The 24,377-nt window shown below is 44.0% G+C and overlaps 1 protein-coding gene across 4 annotated transcripts in view; it reads right to left on the minus strand.

The window, feature by feature from the left end:
- Positions 1 to 24,377, minus strand: part of KIAA0391 (KIAA0391 ortholog) — an 84,438-nt gene that overhangs the window by 35,336 nt on the left and 24,725 nt on the right. For 3 of the 4 annotated variants that reach the window (XR_003093566.1, XR_003093565.1, XM_006015371.3), the window contains exon 5: positions 8,161 to 8,268. The exons of the other annotated variant lie outside the window; for it this stretch is intronic. Coding sequence is in view for 1 of the 3 variants with exons in the window: in XM_006015371.3 (XP_006015433.1) it covers positions 8,161 to 8,268 (108 nt within the window). In the remaining 2 variants the exon portion in view is untranslated. The remainder of the gene's footprint in view (positions 1 to 8,160; positions 8,269 to 24,377) is intronic. 4 annotated transcript variants of the gene reach the window in all.

Here is a 24,377-nt window from a genome sequence, read left to right on the forward strand (position 1 = left end):
GTATGTTGGAAATTAAGATATTCAGTAAAAACTATCTAATCTGCATATTGATTACTCACATGAGTTATGATCAACATGCAAAAATACTATGCAATGGTCCTCTACAGGTAAAAAAAAATTCAAGGTAGATACTACAATATTTTATATAACTGTAGTACTTTACAGTTTCCAATAGACTGTAAAGTAGTCGCAAATAATTGAGCTGCAAGTGACAAATTGTGTTCACTTATTTAGATCCAAAATCTTGCAAAATCTCAAGGACATACAGAACTAAGTGTGAGAGCTATTTCACCAATTATAATGGGCCTCACTGCAAAACCAGAGTCTTAACATGAGCATAAGCACTTGCAAGATCACGACCTAATTCTACAGTTCATATAATTAAAATGAATTTGCAAGAAAGGGTGACTGGGACTCCTGTGAGAAGGATCAGAGAAACTCACTAACTTGACAGTTGGTACAAATCGTGAAGAAAAAAAAAACCAAATTCACCAAATAAACCAATATATAATTACTATTCAATTCCATGTCTTTACTTGATATCTGTTGTTTTTATTTAATAATTATTTAATAAATTTGGCTAATCTTGGTGCGCTAATAAGTACAGGCAATACCTGCTTGTCCCAGAATTGAAAAGGGGGTAAAGAAAAAGCTAAAGAACTAGCAGACTTATGTGCGCTTACATGGTTTACCGAACTGGAAAGTTGATGAGAACTTATGAACTGTTACAGAAGGATATACAAGCCCTTTGACAAATATACAAATTCTGAACAGTCTGACTTCTTTCTACTTTATCTTGACTCATCCAAAAGACAGTAAGTCCTTGGGGGGGGGGGACCCCACAGGCTTCCAAGTAAGTCAGAGGAAAAGGCAGGACTTGATATTTTGTGTGATCATCAAAACTACCAACGTGGTAGGACAGTATGTTTTGCATAATTTGCCTAATGACATCTCACACTTCATCTGGTGATTAATGCAGTATACACAAGTAACATAATTAGGACCAAACTTCTGGAAAGTCAGATGCAAGGCTCACATGTGAAACCGAGTATATACACTGTGCAGCTGTTTATGCAGGTATAGGCATGCAACATCTCCAATGCCCTGGAAAGACAGATGCAGATACTCAGTGGGCATGTCTACACATGCGCTTTAATGTGCATTAGTCTATTTTAATGTGAATTAAAGTGTCACAAAAAATGTGCTCTTTAGCTAATGTGCATGAAAATAGACTAATGCACATTTTTCCTAGTATTTCATAATGGAGGTACTAGATTTAATACACATTACCTAAAGCACATTAATGAATGTGTAGATGTGCCCAGTTTCTCTTAGTACCTCAGCTTCAAGGAAGCAGGCTGCATACCTGACTCCGCAGTAAGCACTAAACCAGACACAGAATAAATTAAAGTGACTTGAAGGACTCTAATCTTTGCTGGCTGACAATGGTCTTGAACAGTCCCTCTGCAAACTATGGATAGATTTAGAACAGGGTGTTCTAGTCAAGGTGAGGACATGGATGCAAGGGAGTGGTATAGTAACTGGTTATGCCAGCTCTTTGCTTGCTGGCATTCCCTCATTCCAAGGAAATACCCTACTTCCCTTCTAGTGCCTGTGCATGATATGAGACCCTAAAGAGGCTTGATCAGAGCAGACCACGAAAAATGTTTTTGGAGTAGTTCTACTTAGCTCTAACTAAGCCAGAACTTAGCTAAGAGGGTATAACTGCCTGTCTCCTTGTTTTTGCCTTTAGGAAAACAGCAATTCTTTCCTTTCCCCTCAGTTGCTCTCCAAATACCTAATGCCTGGAGGTGCCAGATGCCCTCTGCTTTCACACACCAGCACAAGAGTCCTGGTCTCATGTTCTTTTAAAAAATATTTCTTCTCATTCCGAGAACCAGGGTCAGATAATGCTGCCAGGGTAAGTGTCTAATTCTGCAGTGAAACTTCCCACTAGCCATGCTCTTGACAAGGAACATCGATAAGAGGAAGCAGCCTGGACATTCAGGAAAACATTTTAAAAGTTATGTAACTAGTTCCTGTTCTGCTCAAAGGACTAAATTCCTCTCTACTCTTGACCTTTACCTTTACTACGCGAAAGGCACTGTTAGGAGGTACTGTAAACATAAGTGTGGGAGTGCCAAAATTCCACTGTGCTGTTTAAGAGTTTGCCATATTAGGAACAGTTGGTAAAAGGATTATTTTAAATAAATCAGGATGCATCATCTGTTAGGGTTCTTCCAGCTAAAATGCAAAGATAGCCAATGTTTGTACTGCAAACAGCCATGGTGGTTTATAAACAGTGATTGAGTCATCAAGGCTTTTCTGCTTTACCCAAAAACTTGAAACAAAGCATAAAAAACAATGCAAAGCAAAGCTCAGTTTTTTTTGTGGGGTTTTTTGTTAAATCAGCATTTAGAAATCAGATGCATCATATAAGGCCCAGAGTCTTTCCCTAGTATCTTTCCATTAGGAAAAGATTCTAATTACATGTTTGTAGTATTTAAGTTAACCTAAGTGAGAGACTGTATTATTTTAATTAATATATTTTCACTTTAATAAGGGACTTTTACATTGTTTCCTATGCAGAAAACCAATTTTCAATAAGATTCATTTGCTTTGTTGATTTAGAGAAAAATTAACGGTGATTAAGTTGCAGGGCCAGGAAGGAAGAGTCACTTGTCACAGGGAGGCCTTGATTTTGCATTTTATATCTTTTACATATATCTTCCCTTCACCCAAAGAAGGATGTGTTCACTACTTCATAATCTGCCCAAAGAGCTTTCCTACATACTAACAAAGATTTAATCCTGTATACTCTTCACTGCTGCAGTTTTTATGGCAACCACAATGCACATCTGCTAAAGAAGAAAGTTGGTGTGAAAAGGCAAAAGCAGGGTAGATATGCACCTTATAGACTAACTAAATCAGAAATGCATAATTTTTGTAAGCAGCAGCTTACTTCATTAGATGCTAAAGTAAGCTGCTGCTTAAGAAAGTTTGTTTAACTAAATCACAGATGCATAAGATGCAGATCTACTCTGCCTTCTGCCTAACTTCAGACTAACACAGCTAACTACACTGCTCTGAAAAAATAAACTTGGTGATGCACAATACATTAGAAAAATTACTCTATTATATTTCTGTAAAGCTGCCATATATACCGAGACGCATGCTGAGCTGCTGACTAAGTACTGGTTGTAAAAGGCTAAAGTTGTCTGGAGGCAATTAGTAGTCATTTATCTGGTTTTCCTAAATTTCAAAACATGTTAAGAATGTAAATGTGATTCATTGGATCTTTTACTCAACTGCCCTGTTTTATCTGTTCCCTTTTAGAGGAAAAATTCCACCCCTGCACACACAATCTAGGATTTTCCAATAGGAATGCCTAAATGGAAATATGGATATTACACAATTGGAAAAAGGGGCAACTTTGTATTTGTGCTTTGCTGTTCTAATAACTTTAATATCCAAGAGCAAGCCAGATTTCTTCTTTGGCAATGATAGAATATTTGATGGTAAAAGTTAAAGTCTCTAAATCTACATCATTTCATAAAAATTTCAGATATGAACAAATTCTCTGTCAAGATAAATTCAGACTAGAGGTGCTCTATGGTCTTTGTAACCACGATTCCATTTCTGTGTATAGTCATGCCTTGCATTAGATATAAAGGATGATGTGCCAGGAGCTTTACAGACATAAAAAAAGATTAAGAATAAAGAGCTGGCAATCTGCAATTGGTAATGTCTGTTCTCAGAGGAGGGCAGTAATAAACCTTGGTTATTTAAATCTTTTACCATGTGCTACAGACATTGGAACAGAAAAGTGTGCTCAAAATTTAAACAAGAACAAGAACACCTGTAGCAACAGAGCTTTACTAGCATTATGGCCACAAGCCTATTTGAAGATCTAAAATTAATTTTCTTCATAATTGGGAAAATTCTTAAGGAGGGGCAGTTTTGACTTTCACAGCTATCTATGGAATAAAGTAATGTGTTTCTTCAGAGAAGCCAGAGGAGGGATCACACTAAAGAACTATGCCAGATGTCTCCCACATGGGTAGACACAGGCAGGCAACATTTTCCAGCTGTGGGCTGAAATAACCCACCCTGGGCCAGATATGCAGGAAGACAGGTGCTGGATCCAGCCACAGCTGGTGCTTGTCCCTACAGCAGCACAAGGAGAGTGCTTGCAGTTGTAGGCCCACACTGCTGAAGTCCCACGGCTGGGGGCTGGATCTAACAATTATGTGGTCTAGACCAACCTGTGGTTTGTAGGTTACCAAACCCTGACCTAGTTTGTTTTTTTTTGCTTCAGCAGCAACTGGCTGCTCTTCAACTGAAAAATGATAGCAAACTTTATTCATAGTTGCTTTATCCATCTATGCTTTGTATCTAATTCTTTCCTTTCTCTGTTTCTTCTCATCACTCCTTCACATTTGTATCTACTACAGCAGAGGAAAATTGCAGCCATGATTCCATAAGAACATAAGAAGGGTCATACTGGCTCAGGCCAATGGTCCATGTAGGCCAGAAGCCACACGGAAAGCTGGCCTCTCCACAACGTCCTGCTAGACCTCACTGGCATGATGGCTCCTGAGGTCCCCCTCTGATTAAAGGGCAGAAGCTGTAAGGAGAAGCCAACAGGAATTAATGCTGCTTAAAATATTAACCAGTAGCATATGTGGGGTGCGGGGGCAAGTACTGTGTACCAATTTAGAGGAAACACTGATATGGGCTCCTTCCTCCTACAGTCTCTGCCATGGCAGGCACAGCCCTGAGCAACCTAAACACAGAAGTTCAGTAAGTGCAGCACCAGGTCCAATAATATATCTGGGGGCACCCCCTTCTCGGGAAGTTTTGCCAGTGCATGGGGGTGAGGGAAGAGAGGGGTACATAGGGCAACAGGAATGGACCCTAGGGAGTCCATGCCACTGCCTGGCCTTCAGCAGCTGCAGCCCATGCCTGCATTGCTACAGCAGAAGCTACAGCAGTAGCAGCTGCTGCCCAAATGAGGACAGCCCCAGAAGGTAAGCTTCCTCTCTCTATCTCTGCCCCCTCCCTCAGTGCTCAGCATAATTCCACCCCCACCCCCTCCAATGAAAGAGCTTGCCATGCCTCTTATATTAACAATTTCCAATAAGAGGCTGAGTCCTTGCTTCATTACCTCCAGATTTAAGAGCCCTGATCAGAGTTCTGGAAGCAAAGCTGCAGAGGAACTAGAACTGCAATGAACTACAACTAGAGCTGCAATGAACTAGAACTATCTACTCTCCTTGCCTCTTCCTGCCTGTCCAGTGAACAGATTCCCCAGATCTATGTCCCTTGCATTTGACCTCTGTAAAAAGAACCAAAACATACACCACACATAGGATTTATGCTGGCTAATCCACACTTCCTTCAGTGAATAATCCCAAGTAAATACTTTGTAAACTTCCTGTCCTTTCCTTTTACCTAGGAAAGTACCCCTGACTGCAAGTCAGTGTTTCATGAATCTTCATCTTGGCTCTGACAAACATTTATCTACTCTGCCTAAGTTATTTCTCTCTCCAAATCTGAAAGCAATGCTACTAATCTGCTGCCCTCATAGAAATAGCTGAAAAACATTTCTGAGGAAACACATTATGAGAAATAAATTTTTATTTTTAACTAATCTGCTGTTTTACTTCCTTCAGTATCCAGCTCATTTTATAACTCGATTTTACTTTCAGAGGCCTGAGAGCTTAGAAGCAGGGGTGCGCAAAATATGCCCCATGGGCCAGATCCAGCTTGCCAGGCACTTTCATCTGGCCCACAGTGCCCAGCAATTAACTGTACCCTGCCCAGCCCTTCTGCCCACAAGGGTGGGAGCGAAGCACCACACATACACATCCCACCAATGTACCCTACTGCGTCTCACTCCTACCTTCATGGGTGAAAGGGCCCAGCCTGGCCAGCACACAGCTTCCAGACAGGGCTGCTGCTGCCACTGCTGCAGCTGCTGGAGGACCTGCTTGGCTTCCCCGGCATCCTGCTCACTCTAGGCAGCAGGTAAGGAAGCAGTGGGGGTGGGAGCTGAAGCTGGGCAGGAGCACGGAGTGTGGGGCTAGCAGCCTGTGCCAGGGGTGGGGAGATATGATGGCAGGAATATGGAGCTTGGGTGGGTAGGGTGCGAGTGTGAGGGACGGTAGGGTGCAAGTGTGAGGGAGGGTGGAGTGGATCCCCCCCACCCCCGGCACAGCAGCAGAGGCAGCAGGCTGGGGCACTCATGCCCAGCGCAGGCACTGGTGCCTGGTGGTGCATAGCTCTGGCCAGCGCTGTACATTGTGGTGAGTGCAGGCTGAGCAAGCTGCCTGTATTGTCAGGGCTCCCCATTGTGCATGTACAGCCCCTGCATTCATGCATCACTGGAGAGAAGCCCCCCACGCTGGAGCCAGTCGCCTTCCCCAACCCCTGTCTTGCAGGTCCTGGGACTCAGCCTGAAGTGGAGGGGAGCCCTGGCAGGACCTGTGTGACAGGGGGCAGGGAGTCCCGGGACCTGCGCAGCAAGGGGTAGGGAAGGCAGCTGGCTCCAGCCCGTGACGCTTCCTTCCCATGCTGTACAAATGTGGGGGCTGCACATGTGCAGTGGGGAGTGCCAGCAAAAGAGGCAGCCCAGCCAGGCTGTGCATGCTGCAATGTGCAGTGCTAGCCAGAGCTGCACACCACTGGGCAGCAGCACCTCTGCCATGCACCAGCACCTCGAGCACCTCCACCTGCTGCTGCTGCACCATAGGGGAGGTGTGAGGGGTTCCCCACCCCTCCCACCCTCCCTCACACCCCACAAATGCCACACACTAGCACCCTGCCTCAGCCCCCCATATATACACCCCCCCAACATACCCTATGCCCCCCACACAGCCACACCCCCTTACAAGCCCCCAGCATACATACCCCAACACAGAATATACAAAACTAAGAATGTATATTTGAGTTATTATGCAATCACCTCTATATACCGTACACAAACACAAATCATGACAAAAATTTTTTTTGTAATAAAATTAAAATATGTTATAGCAAGTGTTTGACTTTTAGTGTATGATTTGGTTTTTTTCTGGTTCTAAGATGGCAACCCCCCTCCCAAAAGGAGTATTTCTGGGGGGGCAAAGGGAGGGACTTCCAGTGGCAAAGGTCAGGGGGTGGGACTCCTGATCCCAAGATGGCAACATGGGGATAGGGCAACTGTGAAGGAGTGGGGCTACCCATGCAGCCCTTGAAAGCTCATCAAACCTCATTAAGAGGCCCTTGAAATAACTGCCTGCCCCAGCTTACAGTCTAACTTCGAAAGATGTACCAGGAGCTGGGAAAGTTTCTCTTCCCCCCCACCCCCACCCCCTTCTCCCAACTTGTAAATATTTATCAGGAAAAAAACAATCCATGTTGTGGCTGTGAGGAGCACTAATTCATATCGCTAAAGCAATATTACAGTAAATGTGGAAGGAAAAAATTAACAAAGTTGATCTGAGCTCTCATTTAATTTCACAGCTCACATACCCAAGGCAGAAAGAAACTTTACGAAGTGAAATAACATTTGATTTTATGCAGGATGTGGTTTTAAACTATCATGAAGAGCTTGCTTACAAAGGGAAAATGACAGGCTTAGCTACAGCGGAATACAAGTTCTGTAGCTATATGAAGGAATAACTATTTTGGAATAATCATAACTGTAAAAACAAAAATACTTATACCTTACCTGTACTTATTGGAATTACAGTTAGCCCAGAATGATGTCATTTTTTAAATTACAGAAATAGATTATCAACATGACTGGTTATTTTAGAATAGCTATATTAAAATAGCTTATTTCAAGATGGCTATGCTGTTAGATTTCCCTAGGGAAGCAACCCTTAACTTAGCCTGTGGTTTCATGTTGGGAAGAATCAACAAAGACTGCAGGTTTGCCGATACAGTTTGCTCATCCAACCACACACGTAAGAACAGCCATCTTCCTTCTAATTTGTGCGATTCTACTCCCCATTTAAATGCAAAAGACACATTTTGTTTTAACACAAAGTTATAAAAATGCTTCTAATTGCTTGCAGGAAAAGGTAAACTATAAAGGGTGGCACTGATTGCTTTATGCTTAGGCAAAGTGTACTTAAAAGCGAAACTGCTTATGAATAATTAACCAGCACTTACAACATTATAGCCACCGATTCTGCTGACAGATCCGGCAATATTAAGCCCATCTATCACAATATCATATGGAAGATGATTTTCCATGAAATCTTGAAATCTTTTGAGTTCCTAAAAGGAAAAAAAAGGGAGAGAGGGGGTTAAGGACCAGAGCTTTAACTTTTTAAATAAAAAATAAAAATAAGTCTCTCACTTACTGTATCCTCATGCCTTTGATATTTACTAGGACAGTGGTTTTCAACCTTTCTTCATTAACAGACCCCTAAAAAATCTGAATGGAAGTATGGGCCCCTTTGGAAATTTCAAATGGAGTTGTGAACCCCTCTGAATTGTAAGTGCAGTTACTCATATACTTTTGATTGATCACAGTCATCTTTCATGGACCTCTTAGACAGTCTATGGACCCCCTGATATAGTTTCATAGCTGGCAGGGTCGAAAGCGACCTGAACAGATCATCAAGTCCGACCCCCTGCCATGGCAGGAAAGAATGCTGGGGTCAAACGACCTGGGTAGATGATTGTCTAGCCTCCTTTTGAAGACCCCCAGGGTAGGAGCGTGCACCACTTCCCTTGGAAGTTTGGTCCAGATCCTAGCCACCCTGAATGTGAAGTAGTGCTTCCTGATGTCTAGCCTGAACCTACTCTCAGTCAACTTGTGGCCGTTATTCCTAGTTAATCCTTCTAGTGCTCAGGGAACAGGGACTCTCCCGTTCCCCGCTGGTCCCCCTTGGTAAGTTTATAGACGGCCAACAGATCCCCTCTCAGCCTTCTCTTGTGGAGGCTGAACAGGTTCAGGTCCTGTAGCCTCTCCTTGTAGGGCCTGTCCTGCTGCCCCCGACCATGTGAGTGGCCCTCCTCTGGACCCTCTCAATGCTGTCCACATCTCTCCTGAAGTGCGGCACCCAGAACTGGATGCAGTACTCCAACTGTGGCCTGACCAATGTCGCATAGAGGGGGAGGATCACCTCCTTGGACCTGCTTGTGATGCATCTGTGGATGCATCACAAGCTGTGGTTAGCCTTACTGACTGTGTCCTCACATTTGTGGCGCATGTTCATCTTGGAATCAATGATGACTTCAAGATCCCTTTTTGTCTCTGTGCTGATGAGAAGGGTGTTCCCCAGCCTATAGGTATGCTGCTGATTCTTTCTCCCTAGATATAGTACCCTGCACTTGTCAGTATTGAAACCCATCCTGTTCTCATCTGCCCACCCCTGTAACCTGTCCAGATCCAGTTGTAGCCTGTCCCTCCCTTCTATCATGCACCTCTCCCCACATCTTAGTGTCATCCACGAATTGGAACAAGGTGCTTTTCACCCCCTTGTCCAAGTTGCTGATGAAGATGTTGAACAGTGCGGGCCTGAGGACCAAGCCCTAGGGGACCCCACTGCCCACATCCCTCCAGGCTGAAAATGACTCATCCACCACCACTCTGGCCAACTTGCGACCCATCTGACTGTGTAGGCATCAATGCCACAGTCGCCTAATTTTTTAATGAGAATGGGGTGAAAGACAGTGTCAAAAGCCTTCCTAAAGTCCAGAAAGACTATGTCCACCATGACACCTGCATCCAAGGATTTTGTGACCTGGTCATAAAAGGCAAGCAGGTTGGTCTGACAAGGCCTGCCCCTAATGAATCCATGTTGGTTGGCCCTGAGCATAATCTCACCTGCTGGTCCCTCACAGATGTGCTCCTGGATAATTTTCTCAAAGAGCTTCCCCAGGACCAAGGTAAGACTAACGGGTCTATAATTACCTAAGTCCTCCTTCCTCCCTTTTTTGAAAATGGGGACCTTGTCTCTTTACAGGGGCTTTTCAGAAAGAAAAAAAAGAAAGAAAAAAAATATTAAAAGTTTTGGTCCTTATTTACAAGGTGCACAGATCACTTCTACAATGCCTCTGTGGTGAGCCTGGGAACGCTGCTCAGAAGTACCCCACCCCGCAAACTTACCAAAGCCTAGAAATCAGACACATTAGCCAGTTTAATGCACATGGACCAAGAAGCTCGAAACAGCCTGAGAACTGCTCTGGGTACACACACACACACTAAACTGGCTACTCTGTCTAATTTCCAGGCTCTGGCACATGCTACATTGGAGCAAATGGGCAAGACATGCTTCTTAGCATGGCTTTTGAGTTCATCATGGAAGTAGCACAATGCCCATGGCCAAGCATAACAGAGAGACCAGATTTATTTTATTTTTAATGTTTGCCCCTTCCTATTGCTTTTTCGAAATCAGAAGAAACTTGACTAGACAGAGAAACAGTACAAATGGTCAAACTGAAAAGTTGTCAAATATCTAAACTAAAAGAAAAATAAAAAAAAATGTCTTCTTCTAATAACTTTCAGCTACAATAATCCCAATAATAATAGCAAGTAAAACAACTTCAGACAAAAGTGTAAGTTGGAAGCTCATCATATCCCTTATACCCCCTTGACATGTATAGGCAAAAGGTCCGATGGGATCTAATGCACGATTCACACAATTGCACCTCCTGCCATGCCACATGTAGGTGTGATTGTGAGATGTGCATATTAGATCCCATTGTGCCTTGCTGCCATGGCAGGGGGAGCCTGGCCCTCACTAGAAGAAAGCAAGCTCCCACAGCTGGGAGCCCCATACACCCCTGGGGCAGGGGGGATTGCCATTGCGGTGATCCCCCTACCTAAGGGGTGCATGAAACCCACAGGGCAAGAGGACTGCCACAGGAGAGATCCCTCCCCGTCCTGGGGGTTTCACGTACCTCCAAGGCAGGGGAATTGCCCCTGCAGTTATCTTCCTGCCCTGGGGGTTTCATGCACCGATAGACTTGGGGGAGGGGAAGGGGGGGAAAAAAATCACCTGTGTGGCAATCCTCCCACCCTGGGGTTTCATACGCCCCCGGGGCAGGGAAATCACCACTGAAATGATCCCCCCCAGCCCTGGGGGGGTGCATGAAACTCCTGGGGCAGAGGGGTGGGGTGGAAATCATTGGGAGGCACATGCTGGGGGGAACGGTATCTGCAGCTGTGGGACTCTGGGTCCAAGCAGCTGCAGGGTGCTGCTGGGACCCATCACCTGCAGGGGAGACCCTGCTACACATGCAATTTAAAAGGTTGATAGCAATCAGCTATAAAGTTAGTATGTACTTTCAAGGTCTAACTTTATAGCTGGTTGGAATTTTCTACTGTGTGATAAGTACTTTGCAGGTGTAGTTAGTGTCAAGGCACTTATTAGGGGTGGGGGGGGGGGAGGGGGGGAGGGTCTTAGTTTCTTCACACTTCTGTTTGAAAATGCTTACATTTTCTATAAAGGCTTTCACCAGCAAATGAAATAGTTTAGATTTCTCTTTTATTTGTACTCCTGTAAATCCAAAAAAACCCCTAAGTGATGCATGTTACTTATTTCTTGATTTATTATCTTTATATACATGTACATGTGTTGACAATATATTTGGACAATTACACACACACCCCATAAGTTGTCCAAAGTTGTTTTACTTGCTATTATTATTGGTATTATTGTAACTGAAAGTGGTTAAAAGATTTTTTTTCTTTTAGTTTGGATATTTGGCAACTTTTCAGTGAGTGTAGCCATTTGTACTATTTCTCTGTCTAGTCAAGTTGCTTCTGATTTCCAAAAAGCAACAGGAGGGCAAACCTTAAAAATAAAACAAAGCATAATAGTATGCTTACACACACACACAAGCCCTTATTTACTTATTTGTATGTGTGTGTAAATATAGATCTCTAGATCTCTATCTATACACACACAAGTAAATAAAATCACAAGATGACCTTGAGCAAAAGAAGCTGTTGGGTATATTCAATTCTTTCTATGGTGCACATTACACTACAATATATTCCCGGTCATTGGTAAACCTAGACAATATACAGAAAGCAACTTTATCTTTATGCTGCATCTTACACCTGTGCCTCTGAAGAAATTAACTGACAGCACAGATACCTGGAAAATCCCCTAGACTAGCTGAAATGCAAATATGTACTGTGGATTATTAGAGTTCAAGGTGTGTCTCTGACATGAACCCAGTCAACCCAGACATGTAATCGAAATCCTCTAATTCTCTCAGATAGCTGTAACACAAAAGGAAGTAGAATTAAACACACAAGTTTATTTTGTATCTTAGGAAACTGCCATGTGACCTATTGCTAAGAACATACATATGCAGTTATTCCACGTACTATGACAAGCTTTAATTTGCATGTCAGTACATCTAAGAAATAGTATTCATACCATACTGGTATCACTAATAATTCCACTTTAAAGTAAAATATTTGTATATTTATTAAGTGCCCAATCCTGTCCCTTTAAAAATCGAGGGAATTTTATCACTATAGTTTTTCCCATAGAAATGCAGGATATGGAACCTAATGTATTTCAGTTTTATTGAGCACCTTTGGGGAAAACGCAAGCACTCTCAAACAAAAAGCTAAGAAACTGAAGAGAAACTGAGGGATGTAACATCATTCTTCTAATCCTGTGAAATCTTTACTACATGCTGTAGTAAAAAGCAGCACTGCTGTGGTGAAAAGGGTGGTTAGATTTGAAGATGTGATGTCATTCCTTCTCATGTCTTCTTTGACTCTATAATTTTCTTGTTCTCTAGCCAATGCTCTTGAGTATCACCATCCTTAAATTAAATATTCATCAACCTTTTTATACTGTGCTCATTAACTGAATCATTGCACTCTGAAAGTACTGAAGGCCGACAGGGAAGTATTCAGGCCCCTGAATACATATTGATAGACACTTCCCTTATAGGAGAAAGGGCAGGATTCATTATTCTTGAAGAATCTGAAAGGCCCCTTAAGAAAACAACCCTTGAGGTAAACAGTCTTAACTACCGACCAGTTTCTCGTCTTTCTTTTTTTTGGAAAAGGTCTTAGAGAAAAGTGGTGGTCAGAACCTTGATGGTTTCAAAGATCCCTGGATTTACCTGTCTGGAAAAATCAGAAATAGACGTGTATGAAAAGACCATTCTATTGGGGTTCTATTGTTTTTGTCAGTCAAGTGAATGACAAAGACAAATTGTTGAGTCCTTCTGAAGGACTCAGTGGACAGTTGTTCCTGTTCCTCAAGGCATCTCTCCCATGAAGTGTCACTGAAGCATGAATACGAAGGCATGAGCTGCAATTTGTTCCACACGCTGATGACATCCAGATCTTTGCATTTAGCAAGTCTGATCTAGCTGAAGCAGTGGAATAAATTACTTAGTGCCTAGATCAATTTGGAGGTATGAGTTAGTTTCTGGTGATCCAACTCACATGGGATTGACAATGTTGACAGTTTGGGAGAAGCCCAAAAGCAAGTAAAGTGCCAAAGACTTTCAGAATACAACTTCTATTTGTTATGCAAGTGTAGATTCTAGATTTATTACAACCTGGGCTGTTCTAGTATGGCGAGCAATTTCTTCTATTTGCACCTGCTTGAAAATTTGCCTTCTGATGTAGACCCTGCCTAAAATTTACCCTGTCTCTGATACCACGAGCAAAAGTTAACATAATATTCTCTCGTGGATAAGGAGGATGCCTGTTTATTAAATGGAGTAACCCACTGGGAATTTATGTATGCATAGTGCTTTGTGATCTGCCCTAGCTGCCAATAGGTAAAAGGATGGAAGTTCTAAACTGTTTGGCATGTGGATTATAATCAGGAAGATGCGATTTTAAAGATCACACTTCTCACAACTAGAGTTAAAGTGCCTTGCAGTGCTCTCAAACAAGCTTTCAGAAAATCTTTCAAGCTCTTATCACTGGCTAATGATTGGAAAGGGCATTTTGTGACCCCTGAAGAAAAAGAGAAAGAAAGGAGACTGTGTTAAGCTATTACAGAACACAGTGAATTTATTTGGCTACAAAGCAAGTCCTGTAGGGTGGCAATAAGTTACTATTAACTTCACATTTAAATCAACAATTGCCTACTTATTACAAGTAATATTATTAATAGAGTTACAGATGTTAATAGTTTAACAAGCCAAAAGGCATTGCAAGCCAAAACGTAGAGGATTCCACTGATTCACACTATTAATATTTCTGAGGTGAATTACCAAGTGTTGAGCTGGACGGGTGACAGGCATGGCTGTCCCATTATACCAGGGATGGGCAATTATTTGGGCTGCAGGACCACTTCGGGAGTTTTGGTGAGCTGTTATGGGCCGGGTCAGCACTCTCCAGCACACCAGCTCACCAAAACTCCCTTAAAGGTCCCTGCAGGCTGCGCACATTTGGCTGGGTGGATGGGATGGGGCTGGGGGCAGTGGGGTAACAGCATCCAGGAGCAGGACAGGCAGGTGGGGCTGAGGTCATGGGACAGTGGCCTGGGGCAGAGCCACGATCCACTCCCCACATCACAGATCATGACCAGCCTGACCTGGGAGTGGGGCAGAGCATATGCCCATGACCCCCCGCCCCAGCACATGCAAGCACAGGCAACCCCAGTACAGTGCAGCTGCAGAGTGGCACAGCCTAGCAGCGCAAAGCGGCCTAATCTGGTCACAATTTGCTACCACTGCCCTGTGATTGTGATCATGGTCCTGGCCCTTGTGTTGCCCCTGCCTGTCTGTCCTGCTCCCTGCCTGAAGCCCCAATTTCATCTACCCAGCCAAAACTGCACAGGCCCTGGGCCAGTCTCCATGCAGACCCTGCCCACCCACTCCATCTGGCACCCCTGGCAGTGGGTGCAGGGCAGACAGGCCAGGGTGCCTGGGCAGCGGAGCTAGGTTCAACGGTGACATTGGCAGCTGGAAGGAGCCATTGCTGCCAGGGGCTGCCGGGAAGCAGAGTCCAGCCACTGCGCTGCCCCAGCCCTGCTGCATGCCCAGAGACAGCAGGACATGGTCTGGACTGCCACCCGCAAGCCTGAGCCAGGCAGGACCAAGGGACTAGATAAAATTCCTTGGTGGGTTGGATCTGGTCCACAGGCTATATTTTGCCCACCCCTGCATTATACTGTACAATACAGGGCTCAGGCCAGAACCACCAAAATCACTTTTACAGAAAGTATAGAAAAAGAATGTGCAAAAAGACAGACAAGACAAAAATAGCAATAAAAATATTTGGCTCTTATATAACATTTTTCATCCATCAAAGTGTTTCTGAAGATGAATAAGTAGTACCATCTCCAAGTGAGAGATAGGAAATCTGAGGCACAAACTATGAAAAAATACCCAGGGACAAGTCAACAGCAGAGTTAGGAACAGAAACCAGCTTCCCTGACTTCCTGTCCTGTGCCACATTCACTGGACTTTACCTGAGATTCAGGAGAAGATGAGTCACTGAGGTGGTTTAATACAGGAAGGCCGTTCAACATACAAAAGTATAAAAGGCCTGTTCCATCCAGGAAGAACACACACCAACTGCTGCAGCTTCCTGAGCCTGACGAAGGGTTTTTGAACCCAAAAGCTTGCTTAATAACTATTCTCCAACCATTTGGGTTGGTCTAATAAAAGATATCAAATTCACCCAAGGAACCTTGTCTGCCTGTTCCTCCCTTGGTATTTGCACCAATAGCATGAACAGCACATTACGTGAAGGTCACAGACAAACAGTGGAGGGGTGTGTGAGAGGGGGTAACAAAAGCAGAAAGCAGGGGGGTGGGGGGGAAGAAAGTGTATAAAAGAGAACTCTTGAGTGCGTTATACAACCAGAGGACATTTAAACTCCATTAACATTTATATTCAGAGTAACACTGAATCCAAGTAGATTAAAATTTTTTAAATTTTGCAGAGAACACACCCTATAACATAACTTTCTCTACAGTGTTTTATGGACTGCATTTAAACACCATAATATCATTCAATATTATATGGATGCATTAACAGTAAGTATCACTCCATACCTAAAGTCAGCATGAGTTAAGAAGCACCTTATTATAGGTAAGGAAGAGCCACGCCAACACATGAAGAAGGGTCTAATGCAAAATAACAAGTAGACTCATTTAATTAACTGCTCCATTACCCCTTCTTAGGTCCTGCAACAAGGGACTTACAAGGATGCTCCTATGAAGGGATTCTCAGGAAAACCAAGCAAAAAAAACCAAGTCAGTCAGGTGGACCAATCCTCCCCCAGTCAGAGGTTACCATGTAGAACTTCCAAGCAGCCTGATTTCCCCTTCTCTCCACAAACAAGGAAGCAGATGGGACAGCTATGTAGCAGTAACCCACCCAAATGCATGACAGAGTGGTACAGGTGCACACAAAGATACAGGATATGCCATCAATGCAGCAATTCTATGTTTGAGGGACATTGAGGGTTAGGATTTAGATACATCAGGATTTAAGTATTCAGATTTGTCAGAATTTTGAGCAGGTCCTATTTAGGCTACAATAATGACAAGATGATGGAGGCTTAAGAGGCTTAAAAAGTTGGAAAACATTTATACATAAGGCCCACAAGCTCCTGGAAGAGATTGGGGATCCTGAATCAAACTTATGGGTAGCAACAATGTGGGATGAATACTGGGAAATACTGCTATACTATTCCTATAGCATTTTACACCAACACCAAAGTCCCCCATTGGGCATGACCTTGACAGAGAAGTGAAGGTCAAGCTGAACAGACTGAGATCTGGCTATGGCCGCTTCAAAACAAGACTTCACAAGATGAACGTCTTGGACACCCCGCTGTGTTAATGCGGCATCCAGAAAACAGCACAACACTTAACTGAAAGCTGCAATCTTTACAAATGCCCAGACACAACAGATGGAATCCATATATTGAGCAATAATACCAGGCAGTGGCTCATAGATTTGGAAGTTGATATCTGATGCTATATGAAGGAAGGAGAACCACCTGTAAGGCTTTAATATTTGCTCTACTAACCACTTGAAAGAACAACAGCTGCTGGCAATCATACTGGATTCACTGGAACACCTTTCAACCAGCTGTCAACTGATCGTGAAAAGATAGAACAACATATAACAGCAACATATAACCAACCCACCGCAAAATATAACAGCTTAGAGGCCAACTCAGACAAAGCTGAGTACTTCAATTCAAGGTGCAGGGTTTTGGGTTGTAGCTGTGTTGATCTAAGGACATAGGCAGGCAAGCTTCTTTGGGCAGATATGATATCTTTTATTAGACCAATTGAGTAGTTGGAAAAAAATTCTTTGCAAGCTTTCAGGCACAAGCACTTCAGGCATAGGGAGTCTCTGCTATTCCAAGATCTCCAAGGAATAAAAGAAGCTAAAAGTGTGACAGGATGTCAGTGAGAATGTAAATAGGTGGAAATTAGGAAAATAAAGAGTAGGGAAGGGAGGGGAGAAAACAAGAAGGAAATAAGCCAAAGGTAAGTAAGGGAGACTTTACTGTAGTTGAGTTCTCCAAACTAGAAAAGAGGCAGTCAGTGAAAAAGTAAATAGATGGAAATTAGGAAGACAAAGGGTAGAAAAGGAGGGGAGGAGAGGAAGGGAAAGAAAAGTGTAAATGGTAAGGTTAGGCAGGTACCTGGTGAATCAGATGCCAGGCAGGTTGTAATGTGTCATAAATCCAATGTCCATGATTTATTTCTATCCAGTAGATTTATGAAGTGGAAGTCTGTAGGCTCATCTACGAAAGGTGTTTTGTAACTTCAATTCAAGGTGATAATTCACTGGGAGATCCTCTTTGCTATGTACTCCATACTGGTTAACCAACCCAGCTGGATAATAAATGGAGCCATGGATGGCATTGGAAGATTACCAGTAAACAGAATATTCATATTTAGCTTGTTCCTAGTGAGTTAGGCTCCCAAATCTTGTCTGGAGAGGACTATGACTTCAAGTCTGTCAGCACTGTTTGTACCAGCTTTGACTAACAAACTAACAAAGGGACAAAATTGGAGAATATTTCTAAGATGCCTTATTTATATCATGTTCCCAGTGGAACAATATTGGAGAGAAATACTGCAATTAGCTATATAACAAAACTCATACTCATTAGAAGACTCCAATTAGCAGCTTGTGTGCTAGATTAATACTGTCTATTATAAAGGTATAATTTAAAGAAGAGAACTCATGGGTGGTATTAGCAATACCATATTTATATCAGCCAATTCAGTATTTTATAAAGGAGAACTCAAACAACACCTGATTTCATTCATACTCTAGCTGGGAAGATGGGGGAATGCCAGCTACATGGACTTCCTCCAAGAGGGCTCATTTCTACATCTGAGCACCACACAGATTAATTTGAATGTAAAATGTGAACAAGCCATAGAAAATCCATTATGAAATTTGTACCAACGTGGAAAGAGGAAGTAATGCCATTAACCAAAAAAAATTGATTCTGTATAATTGCATGTCTGCAAGTCAAATGCATTCACAGCTCAAACAAGAAACATAGCACCACCTGAAATTCTTCTATACCCAAAACTGGATGGATACCTAAATGAGTTCCAGGTGCATAAAAAAAAGTACAGAATTGGTATCTTAGCAGGACTGAAAGCAGAGCTTCTTTTTAGAAAAATAAGTGTGTGGATTTTTTTAATGAGATGGCTAGGTTATTTGCTGACTTTTACCACATCACTTAAAAAAACTCAAAGCAAAACAAACAAACAACCCCCACCATCTCCACTAACTTCATACCTGCAAGCTAGCATGACGCAGCATATAGAGAAAGGAGTTTTAAATGAGAACTTTCTATTGCTTATGTATTTCAAGGCTGAAGAGGAAACAGGAGCTGTTTATAACATAAATACAAATCATGGGCTAGACTGAGTTTAATGACCATTCAAAATTCTAATTTAAGTGCTAAATAAGTAGGAGGTGTTAAAGCTTCCCTGTTGGGCCTTTGTCAAGTCCCCAGTGGATTTCCAAAACAAGAGTCGAAATACAGCCATATGTTTGAGGTGCAATGAACAGTCAAAATGAGAGCACTCTTAGAAGATTTCCTATTCCTGAAATTATTAATATTTTCCCCAGTTTCAAGGTGAAGAAATTCCCTTTATAAACCCTGTAACCAGGAAGCCTTCAGTCTGTAGTGTGTGTTAATTACTAACAACTTATGCTTGTATAGAATTTGTTCACTTTCCTAGAAATGTAAATACTGTTGTTCCCAATCAAAAAATAATCTCGAGAGACTACATTATCAAGGAACTCCTACCGTCACATCTTGCAGAGTGACTACCACAGGGGTGAGGAATCTACATACACCTAAAGGATTTCCAAGGCAACTCTGCTGAGCAAATATGTTCTGTACTGATGCATAGCCTGTTTCTGACGGTGAGTAAGCACTGCTATTGTGGAAGGCCAGGAGCAAACCTCACATTAAACATAGTGGTGGATCAATGACTGAACCTCTGAAAATGTTTAAAGGCTTGTCACTGCAATCACAATGCTGTTCTGAACTCCCCCTAATTCAATTTCCATGAAGGAAGGAACAAGTGTTATGACAACATAACTTAGTGCTATTACCCCAAATGAGATGAGAGGAACTGCAGATACAGTTGATACACTGGGCATCTAATCAAGAATAAAAAAGCAGGTGCCTACCATATTTTTTTTGCATATAATCTGCCCCAAAACATAACCTGCACCCTATTTTTGGAAGGAAAAAAAAGATCTTACCTGGAAGGTTTGGGGTCTCTAGGGCTGTGGGCTGCACAGTGGGGCTAGAGGCTGGGGGTCACACACTAGGGCTGTAGATTTGGGATCCAGAAGCCACGTACTGGGGCCTTGGGAGCCAGGGACTTCCACACCAGGGCTTGCATGCGAGGATGGGGGGCCTGCAAACCACATGACAAGGCTGGGGACTTGGGAGCTGGGGGCTATGGGGTCACATGCTGTGACCTGGCCCAATTTAGTCACAGTAAGGCTGGGGGCCATGCCTCCTCCCCACCCTACATCCCAAGTGTCCTGACCTATGGAGAGCATTTTCTTGCATACAGTGCATACTGCATTGTAACCTTTTCCCCCAAACCAGCAGGGGAATGTCACATGCAAGAAAATGCAGTATATAAAAATGCAAAATGTTTAAGCCCTCCTCATCCCAATCCTTTCAATGGATATTCATACCTTGCCATATTTTGCATGAGAAAAAATGACAAAGTAGTTACAAACTGTACAGGAATGATCAATTAGGCCAAACAGGTATCAGAGCAGCACTGCATAGCAGGTATTCCACAGAATCTCAAGAAAAAAACCTCTGAGTAGAGAAGACAATCTGCTTGAATATATATGGATATAAAGCCCAACTACAAAGATACACTGATATCAATGAAGATATCTGACTGGCCTCCAGATTAAGCAAAGGAAAAAACTGAGTGCAAAATATGGAGATGAACAAAGTAGCAAAATCTAACAAAATGATAAAGCCCCCCCATCCTTAATTATAATATGAACAAACTGGTAACATGATACAAGAGGTCAAAAGTTATGGAAGCAGTTTCTAAACACCAGCTCACTATTTCCTGATGTTGCAAGGTTGGCCATAGCCATACAGACTGCATTTCCAGAAAGTGAGGAGAAAACATCCTTCAGTCTGACATAGCAACACTGTATAGTACTGGCTCTGCTCTCAAGGTCATCATACAAAGTCTTCACCTATGTGGCTATGACATTTGCTCGCTTCCAGTTGTCTGAATGACATTCTGTGCTACAAGTCGTCTGTGTGGTGAATAAGTGGGTAGTTAGGAATGGGAAGTCCTTGAGAAGTCAGGTTTCCAGGTGCTAATTCAGAAAATAGTGGCACAGTATACCTTTGTGCCTAGCTTTAAAAAAGCAAGATCACATGCAAGGCAGGGCCTGTGACCTGTGTAGCAGAGCTGGGAGCGAGCCACAGAGAAGCCACCTAATAGAGATGAAGCAAAGCGCTGTGGGATGCTGGCAGACTGATCAACTCCCTATCATGAATTGGTGGAGGAAATAATCTTAACCTGAGTTCTTCCTGTTTTGTCCACCATCTTTTGGGATGTGAATCAGGCCAATTCATGGTGCTATCACCCTGTGTATCACCTGTCCCTTCAATTTTTATAGCACTTTTAAGGCATCTGAAGCAATACAAGTTGCATCTATTCATGCCCTAGGTAAAAGAAAATTGCAGTATAACTAAATGCAATGTCCATGAGAAAGTCACGTGCCAAAAAGTGACAGTGACACTAAACTTTAGAAAAGATGTCAAAAAATAAGATGTTTAGTCAAAAAAGTAAAGGACGTAAAATCCCTAGATGTGGTTTAAATACTATCAAGAAAAACAAACTTGGAAGACATACATACTGCTAAACAAAACAGGAACCAGGAAGGCAAGGAGGCAACCACAATGGCTAAATTTCAGTTTGAGGTTAGACAAGCCAAATAAATTATTAAAAGTTTAGGAACCTAACCACAGTGAACCATTAAAACAGAAAAATATATTACGAATAGCATTCATTATGAGATAGTTTCATAGTTAGTAGGGTCAGAAGGGACCTGAGCAGATCATCAAGGGCGACCCCCTGCCATGGCAGGAAAGAATGCTGGGGTCAGACGACCCTGGCTAGGTGTCTATCTAGTCTCCTCTTAAAGACCCCCAGGGTAGGAGCGAGGACCACTTCCCTTGGAAGTTGGTACCAGATCCTAGCCGCCCTGACAGTGAAGTAGTGCCTCCTGATATCCAGCCTGAATCTGCTCTCTGTTAGCTTATGGCCATTGTTCCTTGTTACTCCCGGTAGTGCTCGGAGGAACAGGGACTCTCCCATTGCCTGCTGGTCTCCCTTGGCCAGTTTATAGATGGCCATCAGATCCCCTCTCAGCCTTCTATGGTGAAGGCTGAACAGATTCAGATCCTGTAGCCTATCCTCATAGGACCTGCCCTGCTGCCCCCTGATCATGTGAGTAGCCCTCCTCTGTACCCTCTCAATGTTGTCCACATCCCTACTGAAGTGTGGCACCCAGAACTGGACGCAGTACTCCAACTGGAGCCTGACCAAGGTTACATAAGAGGGGGAGGATCACCTCATTGGACCTGCTCGTGATGCATCTGTGGATGCATGACAAGGTGTGGTTAGCCTTTCTGACTGCATCCCCACATTGGCAGCCCTTGTTCATCTTTGAGTCAATAATGACTCCAAGATCCTTTTCTGCCTCTGTGCTGGCGAGAGGGGAGCTCCCCAGCCTGTAGGTATGCTGCTGGTTCTTCCTCCCCAGGTGCAGTACCTTGCACTTGTCAGTGTTGAAACCCATCCTATTCTCATCCGCCCATCTCTGTAACCTGTCCAGATCTGATTGCAGCTTGTCCCTCCCCTCTAGCGTGCCCACCTCCCTCCACATCTTAGTGTCATCTGCGAATTTGAACAAGGTGCCATTCACCCCCTCGTCCAAGTTGCTGAGGAAGATGTTGAACAGCGCAGGCCCGAGGACCGAACCCTGCCTAACCCCACTGCCCACATCCTTCCAGGTCGAAAAAGATCCGTCCACCACCACTCTCTGGGTACGGCCCTCCAGCCAACTGGCGACCCATCTGACTGCGTAGGGATTGACACCATAGTCGCCTAATGTTTTAATGAGAATGGGGTGAGAGACAGTGTCGAAGACTTTTCTAAAGTCCAGAAAGACTACTTCCACCACAATGCCCACGTCCAAGGATTTAGTAACCTGATCATAGAAGGCCACCAGGTTGGTCTGACAGGACCTGCCTCTAATGAACCATGTTGGTTGCCCCTAAGCATACACTCCCCTGCTGGTCCCTCGCAGATGTGCTCCTGGAAAATTTTCTTGAAGAGCTTCCCGAGGACTAAGGTAAGACTAACAGGCCTATAGTTTCCTGGGTCCCCCCTCCTCCCTTTTTTGAAAATAGAGACCACATTGGCCCTCTTCCAGTCCACTGGCACCTCGCCAGAGCACTACGAGTGCTCATAAAGCTGTGCCAGGGGACCTGCAATGACCTCTGCTAATTCTCCTAGCACTCTGGGGTGGAGATTGTCAGGACCTGATGATATGGATGTGTCCAGTCCCACCAGGAGGTCCCTGACTAGGTCCACTCAGATAAATTAATAGTCTTAAAAAACAACAAGAGATTCTTTAAGTAGATCTGAAGCAGTAAGCTAAGTCAGGTGTGTTCAACTCTGACCCATGGGCCAAATGTGGCCCATGGAGCTGTGGCATCTGGCCTATGGGATTCCCCATGGGTTGGGAATTTGGTGGCTTGGGAGCAGTGGCAAATAATACTGCCACCCCTCCCCTGCTGCCAATTCCCAAGTCTGCAGCTGTGTCAAGACCAAGCCACAACCCCTTCTCTCCCACTGCAGCTGAGTCTGGGCCAGGCCATTCCCCTACACCCTCAACACAGCTGGACTGGGCCCTGCCTCACTGCCCCAAGTGTTGGATCAGGCTACTAGCTGGATCCAACCCACAGATGGACTGAGCACCATCCATACTGCCTGGACGGGGGAGGAAGGTTTTGTACCACTGAGCTAGATTAGGCGTTTTCAACCCTTTTTTGGTTGGTGTACCCCCAGCAGCTAGAAGTGTGGAGTCCCCTGAGCAGTCAATGAGCGGGGGAAGGGTGGGGGTCCTTTGCAGCAAAAAGAGAAGCCACCGGCAACGGAACTGGAAGTGCTCCCTGCTTTTCTGCGCTGCTGCTGCTGTGTACCCCCCGGGGGTTTCCTAAGTACCCCCAGGGGTATGCATACCCCCAGTTGACAACCCCTGAGCTAGATCATCAAGGGCTGAAGGGAACAATTAGGAAAGAGAACAACATTACTGAAAAGAAAAATGATTTCACAGAATAATAGAGGAGGGCTGAAAGGGACCTCCAGAGGTCATCTAGTCCAACCCCCTGCCTGAGACAGGATCATCTCTATGTAAACCATCCTATACAAGAGGGGTGGGCAATAATTTGGGCTGGAGGACCACTTAACAAGTTCTGGTGAGCTGCTGAGGGCCATGCATATGCATATGCACATGCACACACTCACATTCACACACACAACCTCCCTGCAGCCGGGCCAAGGCTGACACCAGAGCAGCAATGCGAGTGGGAGTGTGAGCCTGCCCAAGGCTGTGGTGTCTTATCTCAGCTCCTCTTTGCACACTCCTTCCCCATGCTGCCCAGCTTGGCTCACAGCAGCAGGCAAAAACAGGGTTGAGAGCCACTGAACCAGGGACAGGGCCATGGTGTATACAGCCCCACAGAGCTGGGGGGGCAGCCTCTTGACCTCGCCATACACTGTGCAGACCCTGGCTGGGCGGGGTAGGGCATGGGGCTAGGGGGCTCAGGTTTCCCCCTCACTCATCCCCCTACCACGCAGTGCCAGAATTCTAAT

The sequence above is a fragment of the Alligator sinensis genome, unplaced genomic scaffold (genome assembly GCF_000455745.1).
Source record: "Alligator sinensis unplaced genomic scaffold, ASM45574v1 scaffold280_1, whole genome shotgun sequence".
In the NCBI taxonomy this organism is placed as follows: Eukaryota; Metazoa; Chordata; order Crocodylia; family Alligatoridae; genus Alligator; species Alligator sinensis.